This window comes from Hypanus sabinus, chromosome 30 (genome assembly GCF_030144855.1).
Source record: "Hypanus sabinus isolate sHypSab1 chromosome 30, sHypSab1.hap1, whole genome shotgun sequence".
Lineage (NCBI taxonomy): Eukaryota > Metazoa > Chordata > Chondrichthyes > Myliobatiformes > Dasyatidae > Hypanus > Hypanus sabinus.
The window spans coordinates 1,946,773-1,961,605 of NC_082735.1; the positions used below are offsets into that span (position 1 = coordinate 1,946,773).

Consider the following 14,833-nt stretch of genomic DNA (forward strand, 5'->3'; position numbering starts at 1 on the left):
TTTGGAATATATCTGTCTTGAATTTCCCTCATTTTTCGCAGAAACTCCAGCCATTGCCGCTCTGCTGTCCTTCCTGCTAGTGTCTCTTTCCAGTCAACTTTAGCCAGTTCCCCTCTCATGGAATTGTAATATCCTTTATTCCACTGAAATACAGACACATTGGACTTCCGTTTCTTCTTCTCAAATTTCAAAGTGAACTCGATCATTTTGTAATCACTGTTCCCTAATGGTTCCTTAACCTTAAGCTCTCATCACCTCTGGATCATTGCACAACACCCAATCCAGCACAGCTAATCCCCTACTGGGCTGAACAACCGTTGAACAACTAGTGGGCTCAACAACTATCACCAAGCTGTTCTAAAAAGTCATCCCTGGAACATTCTACAAATTCTCCCTCTTGAGGTCCAGTACTCACCTGGTTTTCCCAATCCACTGTCATGTTAAAATCCCCACCTTAGAGGGGATAGTAAAAGCCACTGAAGGGATCATGAGAGACATTCAACACTCTTTTTATGACATTTACAATGAGCATTGTATAAGAAGGGTCGAAAGAACTGTTCAAGATACCTACCACCCATCCCACAATCTCATTGACCTACTACTGTGATTTTTATAAATGACCTGGAAGAGGAAGTGGGGGGATGGGTTAGTAAATTTGCTGATGACGCAAAGGTTGGGGGTGTTGTGGATAGTGTGGAGGGCTGTTAGAGGTTAGGGTTAATGCGGGACATCGATAGGATGCAAAACTGGGCTGAGAAGTGGCAGATGGAGTCCAACCCAGATAAGTGGTTCATTTTGGTAGGTCAAATATGATGGCAGAATATAGCATTAATGGCAAGACTCTTGGCAGCGTGGTTCTTGGGGTCCGAGTCCATAGGACACTCAAAGCTGCTGCGCAGGTTGACTCTGGTTAAGAAGGCATATGGTGCATTTGCTCCATGTACCTGTCCAGGAGCCTCTTAAAAGATCCTATCGTATTTGTCTCCACCACCATCGCCGGCACTCCTAGCACTTCTACCACTCCCCACGCAAGAAACCTAACCCTGACATCTCCACTGTACTTACTTCCAAGCACCTTAAAACTATGCCCTCTCATATTAGCCATTTCAGCCCTGGGAAAAAGCCTCTCTCTTTCCACATGATCAATGCCTCTCATCATCTTATACATCTCTATCAGTTTACCTCTCACCCTCCATCACTCCAAGGAAAAAAAGCCAAGTTCACTCAACCTGTTCTCATAAGGCATGCTCTCCAATCCAGGCAACATTCTTATAAATCTCCTCTGCACTTTCTCTATAGTATCCACATATTTCCTGTAGTGAGGTGATCAGAATTGAACACAATACTCCAAGTGGGATCAGACCGAGGACTTGTATAGCTGTAACACTACCTCATGGCTTTCAAACTCAATCATACACCTTAACAACACACCTCAGCAGGGTCTCTGCTGAGAATAACAGGCCCCCAGTCCTCAGGATCACATTGCCAGTGGCCGTTGGCGGGAGTGTCTTAATGCGCTCGGCAGAGGATGGTGCTCGAAGAAGCTGTGCCGGAGTGGATGGTCGGAGGCTCGGAGGTTCAACGGACTCAGAATCCGCTGCGGTCGGTGCGCTGGGGAGCTGTCTGCGAGGCTGGGTCCGACAGAGCTTTCATTGTATGCTGTATCTGTGAGGCTGAGTCCGGCAGCGCCTTGGAAGTCCATAGCAGGGGTATTCCCTTCTGCCGCCTGCGTGGGATGACAAGTCTATCGGGACCCTGAGGACTTGTGGAAATTGTGTGGTGCTTTCTTTCGAACTTATAGTCTTTTAACATCTTTGGACTATTTTTACTGTGCCCATGGTCTGTTTTTTTAATCAATTATGCTATTGTTTGCACTGTTGTAACTATGTGGTTTTGTATAGGTCTTACAGCTTTAGTTTTTGGTTTGTTGGGTGCTAGAGTTAGTCTCCTGATTTGGTGTGTCTGGGTAGTCTTTGTTTTGTCTGGTGGATTTGGAGCTCCTTTCCAGGGAACAGGCTAAAATGGTAGCGTGATATTAAAACACAGCAGCCTCTCTGGACTCTGGATTGGGGATTGCCAAACATTATGTGGATTTTCTGGTGTAGTCTGTTTTGTCATGTGCTTTTGTGATATCATTCTGGAGGAATGTTCTCTCATTTTTTAACTGCATTGCATTTGTGGTTTCTAAATGACAATAAACTGAAACTGAACTGAACGGAACCATATACCTTCTTAACAACACTTTCCACCTGCACAACAGCTTTGAGTGTCCTATGGACTCAGACCGCAAGATCCCTCTGATCCTCCATACTGCCAAGAATCTTACTATATTCTATATTCTGTCTTTAAATTTGACCTACCAAATGAACCATTTTACACTTAACTGGTTTGAACTCTATCTGCAACTTTTCAGCCCAGTTTTGCATCCTATTAATGTCCCACTGTAACCTCTGATAACCCTCCATGACTGTTCACAACACCCCCAAATTTTCTGTCATCAGCAAATTTACTAACCCATCCCTCTACTTCCTCATCCAGGTCTTTTATAAAAATCACAAAACGAAGGAGTCCAAGAACAGATCCCTGGGGCACACCACTGGTCACCAACCGCCATGCAGAATATGACCTGTCTACAACCTCTCTTTGCCTTCTGTGGGCAAGCCAATTCCGGATCCAGAAAGCAAGGTCCCCTTGGATCCCAACCCTCCTTACTTTTCTGAATGAGCTTTGCATGTGGAACTTTATCAAATGCCTTACTGAAATCCATATGCACTATATCCACTTTTCTACCCTCATCAATGTGTTTTGTTACATCCTCAAGGAATTCAATCAGGCTCATAAGGCACAACCTACCCTTGACAAAGCCATGCTATCCCTAATCAGGTTATGTCACTCCAAAAGCTCATATATCCTGCCTCTCAGGATTTGTCCAACAACTTGTCCACCACTGAAGTAAGACTCACTGGCCTATAATTTCCAGAGTTAACACTACTCACTTTCTTGAACAAGAGGTAACATCTGTAACCCTCCAATTCTCTAGTGCTTCTCCTGTCCCTACTGATGATGCAAAGATCATCGCCAGAGGCTCAGCAGTCTCCTCCCTCACTTTCTACAGTAGCCTGGGATACACCTTAGCTGGTCCCGGTGATTTATCTAACTTAATGCTCTTAATCCTCTTTTTTTTAATGTCTATATGCTCAAGTATTTCAGTTGCTGAAGTCCTTTTCCCTGGTGAACTTGAGCTTATATGTTCAGATAACTTACCTTTAATATCCCTTGCATTAAAATAAATACACTTCAACCCTTCTGTCTCATTATGTACTTCTGTCTTCTCTTACAGACTTATTGATCATTACATCTACTTTTCTCAACTCTTACACTTTCTGATTTGGTGCTCTGGTTCTCATTCAATTCTGTATCAATTTCCAATCCCAGATTTGCCTCACCATATATTGTCCTGATAGCAATAGCAAATCAGCCCACCAGGATATTGATCCCTCTCCAATTCAGGTGCATCCAGTATTTGTTGTATCAGTTACCTCTGTCCCAGAAGAAATCCCAATGGAACCAAGTTCTGATTTCCTGCCTCAAGCATAAATGGTTCAGCCATACTTTCATCTGCCATCTCCTCCTATTCTTACCCTCAATAGCATGTGGTACTGGAAATAATCCAGAGATTTCTACTTTTCCCTAACTTCCCATATTCACTCTGCAGAACTGTATTCATTTTCCTACCCATGTAATTTGTGCCATCATGCACTATGGTTTCTAGCTGCTGAATCCCCCTTGAGAATATTATGTAACTGCTAAAAGCAAACTTGAATCTGGCACCAGGAAACAACACATCATTCTGGGGTCTTATTCAGCCACAGAATCTCCTGTCTGCACCCCTCCTAGTATGAAGTCTTCCATCAACTTAGTCCTGTCTGAATGGAGGTGCAAACCTCCGGCAGCTCTTCATCTGGCTGTGTCGCCTCTCTCACCAACTTGTATTTGTTTCATGGTGTATAATCCAATGTTTTCTTTTTCTCTGCTGAGCCTCATAGCTATTTCTGGTGCCATAGATCTGACTGCTGTTGCTGCAATGGCCACAGGGAAAACCTTCACTGTCTGCCAACTTCCTTTACTTTCCTGGCAGTCACCAAACTGTTTGTAGTCTTTATCTAAGGTGTGACAATCACACTAAAACTCTCATCTATGATCTCAGCAATCCAGATTATCCTATGATCCTCCAGCTCCTTACCAAGGCCAGTCAGCAGCTGAAGTAGGGCAAAACTTTCAAAGGAGAAGTGATTAAGGACACTGGAAGTTTCCTGAGTTCTAACATCTTGCAGGAGGGACATACTTCTGTTCTGCCAGTCCAAACCACCCAGTTAAACAAAGAACCAAACTTGCACTTACTTGTTCCTCTGATCAGCCTCCCTGGTGAAGCCTCTTGCGCCAAAGCCTCAGTACTTAAACTCAAACATAGGTGCTCTCAAAATGGCAGCTCCAAAACAGCCATTCCACTAGAGCCTGCCTTCTTCTTATATCTGAAAAACAACTTATAAATTCTGCTGGTACCTCCTTTCTGCAGGTAACGCGGCTGGGACCGAAAAACACAAGTCCATACCTGCAAAGCCAACTTTACACTTTGCTGTCTCCACTCCATGGGCCAAATGAAGGTAAATTAGTTGAGCCCAGTTTGGCAACTTGGCCAGTACACACACATAGAGCCAAAAGTACCATTTTCATGCTGGTTGAATTGGCTGATTCTTTCATTTTTTGTTCGCTTCTTGTCTCTTAACTCACTCTCACATCTGTATTATCAATGTCATTTCTTGAGGCAAAGATATTCATGTCATAAGCCACAATTTTTCAGGAATATAGAGCTCATTTAATTCTTACTGATATCACTTACTCATCCTGGACAAATGGTGCAACAAACTCACACTGGAAAACTTATTGTACCTGGACTGTAAAATACTAATTGATTCTCTTTCATACAATATGCTAATATCATACTTTCATATATTACATTGTTGGACAAAATATAAGAGATTATATAAGTAAACTATATAGCAGAAAGTATTTTCTCTATCTACAAGAAAGGACAAGGAAATCTCTGATAAAGCTTAAATTTTTTGCATACAGGCAGTCCCCGGGTTACGTATGAGCTCCGTTCCTGAGTCCGTCTTTAAGACGGATTTGTACGTAAATTGGAACAAGTACATCTGGTATTAAACGAGGAAATTTGCAGATGCTGGAAATTCAAACAACACACACAAAATGCTGGTGGAACACAGCAGCCCAGGCAGCATCTATAAGAAGAAGTACTGTTGACGTTTTGGGCTGAGACCCTTCATCAGGACTAACTGAAAGGAAAGATAGTAAGAGATTTGAAAGTAGTGGGGGGAGGGGGAAATGCAAAATGATAGGAGAAGACTGGAGGGGGTGGGATGAAGCTAAGAGCTGGAAAGGTGATTGGCGAAAGTGATACAGAGTTGGAGAAGGGAAAGGATGATGGGACGGGAGGCCTCGGGAGAAAGAAAGGGGGAGGGGGAAGCACCAGAGGGAGATGGAGAACAGGCTGAGTGATGGGCAGAGAGAGAGAGAAAAAATAACAAACAACTAAATATGTCAGGGATGAGGTAAGAAGGGGAGGAGGGGCATTAACGGAAGTTAGAGAAGTCAATGTTCATACCATCAGGTTGGAGGCTACCCAGCCAGTATATAAGGTGTTGTTCCTCCAACCTGAGTGTGGCTTCATCTTGACAGTAGAGGAGGCCATGGATAGATATATCAGAATGGGAATGGGACGTGGAATTAAAATGTGTAGCCACTGGGAGATCCTGCTTTCTCTGGTGGACTGAGTGTAACCCAGCGTTCAGCAAAACGATCTCCCAGTCTGCGTCGGTCAGTGAAATGGTGTGCCAGTCAGTTAGTCAAATGTTTGTCTTAGTATATAGTATATATTTTACCTTTCTATGCATATAAAACAGTTAAGAAATGTATGTATTCCAATAATTAACCCACTGCATTGCTTAGTAATAACTGCAGCTTTCTTAGGGGCAGGGCCTTTCACATGTTCCATTAAAATTGTTCCGACCATTGACCGACTGTAGCCTTAAGCTTTTCCAATGACTGATGGCATTTCACCTCTTTCCAAACGCTTTATTTCCACTTTATTTTCAATCGCGATCGCTTCCCATCAACAGAATAGAAACACTGTGGGCGGCAGGTCCCGAGCTCCGCCGGCTCCAGAGGTCCACTGGGTCCTAAGGACCACTGCACGGAATTCCCCAGGTCCTAAAGACCACCGCACTGAGCCAGGCTAAATGGGACAAGTGGGGGCTGTGCTGGGTTTGGGTATTTGATCCTCCACAATATTACACATGGGAATTTAAACTGGAGGTGGCAGTGTTTTTTTTTACGAGGTCGAGTTGCGAGCTCGACATAACCCAGCACGAATGGTATGGGAGTCTCTGGACCCAGCGCAGGAGTGGTCTGTCACTAAATCGAACTCAGGAATCTCCATCCTCCAAACTGTGCTGATCTCACTGCGCCACCAGCCCACCAGAACAGTGGGGGGGGGGTGCTGGGTCAGGGTGAATCTTACTAAGAAAAATTTAAGCCAAATACAAGTTAAACACTTAACAGAGTCAATGGCAACGACTTAGAATGGCGGACAGCATTCTCCTTCCTCGGTTCGTAAGTACGAGTTGTCTGTAAGTCGGATGTTTGTAACTCAGGGACTACCTGTCTTTGACCATGCACCTTTGATCATTCAGACTTGAGAATTTTCTTTCCTATCATTTCCTTTGACTCAATTTAATCAATGTTCTTCAGGAAAACAATGGCACAGTTTTAGGATTATGATCATAATCCTAAAACATGAACTCATTCAGTTTCTTTATACTCCTCAAATTGTTTTTGAATTGAATTGAATTGACTTTATTTCTTACATTCTTCACATACCTGACTGGGGAGTAAAAATCTTTATGTTACATCTCCACCTGAATGTGCAAATTGTAAATATAGTAATGCGCCATATATAGTATGTACAGTAAGATATACAACAGAACAGTCAATATAGCTTAAAAATACAATGATGTCACCTAAATTAGTCAGTCTGATGGCCTGGTGGAAGAAGCTGTCCCAGATCCTCTTGGTCCTGGCTTTAATGCTGTGGTACCATCTGCCAGATGGTAGCAGCTGGAACACCCCCCTCCCCCCCAATAATCCTTCGGGCTCTTTTTACACACCTGAATCGTGTGAAGTTCACATCCACAAATGTGCTGAGCTGTCCACACCACTCTTTACAGAGTCCTGTGATTGAGGGAAGTGTGGTTCCCATACCAGGTAGTGATGCAGCCAGTCAGGATGCTCTCAATTGTGCCCCTGAAGTAAGTTCTTAGGATTTGGGGACTCATGATGAACATCTTCAACTGTCTGAGGTGAAAGAGGCATTGTTGTGCTTTCTTCACTACACTGCCAGTATGTACAGACCAAGTGAGGTCCTCAGTAATGTGTATAGTGAGGAACTTAAAAGTGTTCACCCTCTCAACCCCAGATCCACCGATGTCAATAGGGCTGAGCCTGTCTCTGTTGCTCCTGAAATCCACTACCAGCTCCTTTGTTCGAAGAGAAACAATTAAGGATTGCTGGGAGCAATTAAAATAGGGACTTTTGTAAGGTGTTAATATTCATGATGTAAAATATAGCAGGAGTGAATTATGGGCTGTCATTACAGGTAATATGATAAACCATATGAGCAAAGCTGTGAAGGTTGGCAAATGTTATTTGAATTGATGCACTTTTCTGACATAACAATACTTTTAGAATCAATATTGCTATTTTATTTGTGGCAATACTTTTGTAGGCTGCTCCTTATCATTCTATTATGATGACTGTTGCATCCAACAAATATACTGTGTAAATAATGTCATTGTGTAATTAGGCAAAATGCCAAAGGCTCTGCTTGTTGTCAGTCACAGAGCTTTAGTGTGGGAGGATGCTCTTTTAAAGAGGACACAGAGGCAACTGGATACTAACACGGGAATAGTTGTCAGTTAAAAAGTATTAAGAGTTGAACCATTTAAGAATTTCCTGTCTAGCATTTGGAAAGGATCATTTAGAGTCAAAAGCAGTGTGTATTATGATTGGAAGTCATAATACACATTGTTCTACAAGCAACACAATTTAAAGAGATACTCTAAGTTACTCAATTTAAGAACAAAGGAAATTACTTGAGCACTCCTGATTCGAGCATTCCCGAGCCTCAGCCTGGTGACCTTTACATGCTGTCCAACCGTGGGTTGAAATACATTTGCGAGTTCTCTGCTGTGTTCCATTTGAACATGTCACTGAGCACCTGTTCCATGGTCCCCACTCCATCCACTGTCCTTCAACTGTCAACACATAAGAGGAACATAAATTCCATGCTGTATACCTTATAACCACTGCTAGTGGGTCTGGAAAAAAGCATTCATCTTACCCCGGAAACAGAATCAGCTTTAATATCACCAGCATGTGTAGTGAAATTTGCTAACTTTGTGGTGCCAGTACAATGCAATACATAATAAAGTTAGGGGTAAAAACTGAGTTACAGTAAGTATATAATGTACATTGAATTGAATGGACTTTATTTCTTGCATCCTTCATATACATGAGGAGTAAAAAACTTTATGTTATGTTTCGTCTAAATGTGCAATGTGCAATTTATGGTCATTTATAATAAATAGAATACCAACGGGACAGTAAATATAGCATAGAAATACAATTGTTTCAGCATGAATTAACAGTCTGATGGCCTGGTGGAAGAAGCTGTCCTGAAGCCTGTTGGTCCTGGCTTTTATGCAGTGGTACCGTTTCCCAGATGGTAGCAGCTGGAACGTTTTGTGGTTGGGGTGACTCGGGTCCCCCATGATCCTTCGGGCGCTTTTTACACACCTGTCCTTGTAAATGTCCTGAAGAGTGAGAAGTTCACATCTACAGATGTGCTGGGCTGTCCGCACCACTCTCTGCAGAATCCTGCAATTGAAGGAAGTACAGTTCCCATACCAGGCAGTGACGCAGCCAGTCAGGATGCTCTCAATTGTGCCCCTCTAGAAAGTTCTAAGAATTTGGGGGCCTATACCATATTTCTTCAACCGTCTGAGGTGAAAGAGGCGCTGTTGTACCTTTTTCACCACACAGTCAGGATGTACAGACCACATGAAATCCTCGGTGATGTGTATGCTGAAGAACTTAAAGCTGTTCACCCTCCCAACCCCAGATCCATTGACGTCAATAGGGGTTAGCCTGTCTCCATTCCTCCTGTAGTCCACAACTAGCTCCTTTGTTTTTGAAACATTGAAGGACAGGTTGCTTTCTTGACACCACTGTGTCAGGGTGATGACTTGTTCTCTGTAGGATGCCTCTTATTATTTGAGATTATGCCCTCTTCTCATTACTACCATCAGAAAGGAGGTACAGAAGCCTGAAGGCACACACTCAGTGATTCAGTGATTCAGGAACAGCTTCTTCCCCTCTGCCATCTAAGAAAATAGTGCAAAAACATAATTTTTTTTAAAGTAGTAGAGAGGTAGTGTTCATGGGTTCAATATCCATTCAGAAATTGGATGGCAGAGGGGAAGAAGCTGTTCCTGAATCACTGAGTGTGTGCTTTCAGGCTCTGTCCCTCCTTTCTAATAGTAGTAATGAAAAGAGAGCACATCCTGGGTGGTGTGGGTCCTTGATGATGGACACCACCCATCAGACTGTTACAACTTTACAATAATTCTAGAGCCAGTAATATTTTAGAGTTTATCATATATAAAACTGAACAAGCAATCTAAACTATACTCTTCCCTCAACTTCATTCTTAGATGTCCTAAAAGAAGGAAATTTTCACAGCAAGGTTGGCTCAGGCTATTGCAAAGGCCTAGCAAGTTCATTCTCTCTTTAAATTGCTTGTCAATATATGAATTAGAAGCAAGAGTCGGCCACTTGTCCCCTCAAGTCTGCTGCACCATAAAATAAGATCATGACTGACATGCCTACCCCTGGCAATCTTTCATCCCTTTGTTTATCAACATCCATCTCTTCCCTAAAAATACACAAAGATGCTGTTTCCAGCTCCTTTTCAGGAGGAGAATTCCAAAGGCTCACAACCTTCTGTGAGAAAAACGTTTGTTTTATATCTGCTCTAAATGTATAACTCCTCATTTGAGACAGCGACTGCTAATTCTAGATATCTCCACAACAGGAAACACCCACCCTATCAAGACCTCCCAGTTTCTTATACCTCTCTATCAAGTTCTGTGCCCTAAACTCCAGCAGATACAAGTTTAGCCTTTCTAATCTTTGTCCATATCTTCCCTGAACTGCTTCTAGTGCATTTACTGTATATTCTTCCTTAAATAAGGAGACCAATACTGTACACTTAAGTCCAGATAGGACTCTCTCTTCATCTTGTACTTAATTTCCCCAGTTTTCCTAATTACTAGTTGTACCTTCATTCTCATTCATGAAGATACTGAAGCTCCTCAGAGCTCAGTCACCTTTCACCATTTAATTTCCATTTTTCCCATTAAAACAGACAAATTCATGGTCTATCATATTAAACTCCATTTGCCAGATTTAAGTTCTCATTGATCTATATCTCTTTGCAACCTCTCTACCAACCATCCTGTTCAGAAATCATTTTTCTACCTTAAATAAACTAAGAAGATTGCGTAAAGATCAAGGATCAACTTTACATACAGTTCCAGCAGTTCAGGATAACCTTGTGTTTTCAGTTGAGTTCCAATGACTGTAATTTTATCATTTAATTTTAATATATGTTCCTACATGCTGTGGTGACACCAGCAAAGTTAGCCATCATCCAAGTTATTTACTTAGACTGTTAAAAAGTTGATATCCCAACACTAATCCCTTTGACAAATCACTCATCTTCCAGAAAAACATCCATTTATGCCTTCTCTCTGCCTCTTGTTAGCAAACTAACTTTCTAATTTACGTTACAACCAATACTATAAGTTTTACTTTCTTAAATAACCTTATTAACTAATGATACGAAGATAAGTGGTGGGGCAAGCAGTGTTGAGGAAGCAGGGAGTTTGCAGAGGGACTGAAAAAAGTTGGAAGATTAGGCAAAGTGACAGATGGAATATAGTGCAGGGAAGTGTATGGTCATGCACTTTGGTAGAAGGAATAAGATGTAGTCTATTTTCTAAACAGAGAGAAAACTCAAAACTCAGCGATGCAATAGAATGGTACTTGCCAGACCTTGTGCAGGATTCACTAAAGATTAACTGAAACTCTACTGGTGGCACTCATGGTGTGAGGTTCATTTTGGCTTCGCTCTATTCCTTTTACTTTTATTACTCGTAGCCACCCTTATTTACCTTGTTTTATACCTACACTAAAGGGTTTATGTTATAGACATACTTTTGGACTTTGACTTTAAGTTGCTGGAAATGAATACCAGATCACGAGAAGCTAAAAACAGGAAAGACTCTAACGCTAATAGAAAAAGAGCTGGTGATCCGAAATCATCTAAGCAACCTCCTTTAACTTTTGAAACAATGTTGAAACTTTTAGACGATAAACTCAGTCATAAATTTGCTGTGTTTGAGTTTTAAAGATGGTTGAAGATACTTTTAAATCATTTAAATGTGAATTTGAACTACAACAAGCAAGAATTTCAGAACTTGATGAAGGAGCTCGGCAGAGAGATTGAAGGATTACAAGTTTGGAACAAAATTTATCTTTGATGTCTCAACAGCTCAATCATTATAAATTCAAAGTTACCGACCGAGAAAACCGATCCTGAAGACAGAATCTACGGATAATTGGTTTTCCTGAAGATGTCGAGAAGGGTGATCCCATCAAGTTATTTTCTCAAATTTTATTCGATGTGTTTGGCACAGAAGTTCTGGACGCCCCTCCATTAATCGACCGCGTTTATCATATTCCACATCCGAAACCTTCTACTGGATCTAAATCAAGACCAGTTATTATTTGTTTCCATTACGATCGCATCAAGGATCGTCTGATATGTGCTGCTCGACGGAAAAGCATGCTCGAATTTCAAAGTTTCAAATTCTGCTTCGTCAACGATTTCAGCCCCAAAGTTTTGAAGGAATGAATGGCTTTTAAGCCACCGATGTCGGAATTCTTTTGAATGGGTCCCAAACCAGCCCTGCTGTTTCCTGCCTGATTGAGAATTGTCCTTTCTGATGATTCCCGTTGTCTGTTTAAGTCATTAAATGAAGCCCAAAAATTTTTCAATGAACAACATTCTTCTGCTATGGTCTAATTAATGTTCTGCTTTTTTTTTGGTTTTTCCTTGAATTTTTTAGCTACTAACTAGGTTACAGATCTGATCCAAGGTTCTAATGCAAGGGTTCTCGTTTTTGGTTTGTAGTGTAAGTATTCTTTGTATTTCTAGATTAAACTTTTCGGCTGTCTTTGGTGATTCTGCTCTTTTTATTTTTTGAAACTAATTTAGTAGATGATTTGGTGTTTGATTTCCTTTTTATTGCCTTATTTATTGAGAATCAATAACATTGCCTCAAATTATTTCTGTCAACCAGACCGGATTTATTAAAAATTGCTATTTGTCTTTTAATATCAGGAGATTAATGAATATTGTTTATACTCCTCCATCTAGAATTCCAGAATGTGTCATCTCATTGGATGCCAAGAAAGCATTTGAAAGAGTTGAATGGGCATACTTATTTAGCATGCTTGAGATATTTAATTTTAGCTTGAAATTTACATCTTACCTCTTTGGCTTTGGTACTTATCAATAATTTAAGATCTCCCTTTTTTCAGTTGTTTCATGGCACTAAGCAAGATTGCCCTCTTAGTCCATTGCTATTTGATATTGCCCTGGAACCTTTAGCTATTGCCATTCGCAACACACCTACTAGGCATTTCCCATGGGAATGTGATACATAAGTTATCATTATATGCAGACGATTTGTTTCTATATATTTCTAATCCTGAGAAATCCATTCCTGCTGTTATATCCTTGCTCACTCAGTTCAATAACTTTTCTGGTTATAAATTGAATCTTAATAAGAGTGATCTTAATAATATTTTCGCCTTTAAATATGCAGGTTCCAAAATATAGACGTTTACCATTCAGATTGGTAACGGACTATTTCACTTATATGGGTGTTAAAATTACTAAGAAGCATAAGGATTTATTTAACACCATTTTTTTTTTACCTTTAATAGACCAGGTTAAGAAATTACTTACTAAATGGTCCTTATTGTCTTTATCATTGATTGGTCGAATTAATGCTATTAAGATGATTATTTTACCTAAATTTTTATACCTTTTTCAAGCGGTACCAATCTTTATTTCCAAAACCTTCTTTGATACTAAAGACTCTAAAATTTCCTCTTATGGCAAAATAAAAATCCTAGGTTAAGCAAAAAATATTTACAGAAATCCAAAAAGGATGGTGGTTTGGCACTGCCGAATTTAAGATTTTACTATTGGGCAATTAATATTTGATATTTAATATTTTGGACAGGGTGTAGATATAAAAGTAAGTCCACAATGGGTTAACCTTGAATGTAATTCTGTACAAGGGTTTATACTGGTTTCCATTTTTCCTTTTGCTCTTTCTAAATTGAACAAACAAATGGTTAATCCAATAATTTATAACAATTTATAATAATACATTACTAATATGGTTTCAGTTTTGTAAATTTTGGCTTGAATTAATTTATTCTATCAAGTCCTATTACATCTAAATTTTTTTTCAACCTTCTGTTATGGATCAAGCATTTTCGGTATGGAAAATGAAGGGTATAATATGTTTTCGTGATTTATTTTTGGATTATTGTTTCATGTCTTTGATCAGTTTTCTAATAAATATTATTTGCCCAGATCCCATTTTTTTAGATATTTACAGATTAGAGATTTTTTGAATACTATGTTATCTACTTTTCCAATTTCATATCCTACTGCTATCACAGAAAAAAAATTAGGCTAAAACCCTTAATCAAAATTGTTTAATAGCAATCATTTATGATATGATTATGAAAACACAGTCAGGTATATCTGACAAAATTAAGCATGAATGGGAGAAGGAACTTTGACTCTCCTTATCTATAGAGAAACGGAAGAAAATTTTTCAATTAGTTAACTTTTCTTCTATTTGTGCTAAACATACATTGATTCAATGTAAAGTGGTACATAAGGCCATATGTCTAAAGATAAATTAGCTCGTTTTTATTCTCATGTAAGTCTGATCTGTGATAGATGTCATTCTGAGGTAGCTTCTTTGATTCATATGTTTTGGTCTTGTCCTCTTTTGGAAAAATATTGGAAAGATATTTTTGATACTATTTCTACAGTTTTGTGTATTGATTTACAGCCTCATTCTATTACCACAATTTTTGGTCTACCAATAATGGATTCACCTCCTCAGCTTGTCAGATGATTGCATTTGCTACTTTAATGGCTAGAAGGACCATTTTATTGAATTGGAAAGAGATTAATCCTCCGACCATATCGCCATGGTTTTCCCAAACCGTATCTTATTTAAACTTAGAAAAAATTTGAAGTGGTACTTTTGATTCCTTGGTTAAATTTGAAGAAACATGGAGGCCATTTATTTAATATTTTCATGGAATGTAATTTGACCTTTTCTGATTCCTTTGTATTAACCTTAAATATAGGTAGATGAGTGGAGTTGATGACATTACTGTTAGTATCCTGTTACGTACCTGTGGGTATCTTGTACTTGTCACATGACAGTGGTGTTGAAGTTATACTGGACTTATGGTAGTGGTCTTGTGATGGTGGAGTGACGTCATTTTCCCGCCAGTAGAGGTCATGTGACAGTTT

The 14,833-nt window shown here is 40.0% G+C and overlaps 1 protein-coding gene across 1 annotated transcript in view; it reads right to left on the reverse strand.

Moving 5' to 3' along the window:
* Positions 1 to 14,833, reverse strand: part of LOC132383377 (adhesion G protein-coupled receptor B2-like) — a 1,046,509-nt gene that overhangs the window by 771,131 nt on the left and 260,545 nt on the right. Inside the window, exon 5 of the mRNA XM_059954264.1 lies at positions 8,229 to 8,390. Coding sequence (XP_059810247.1) covers positions 8,229 to 8,390 — 162 coding nt within the window. The remainder of the gene's footprint in view (positions 1 to 8,228; positions 8,391 to 14,833) is intronic.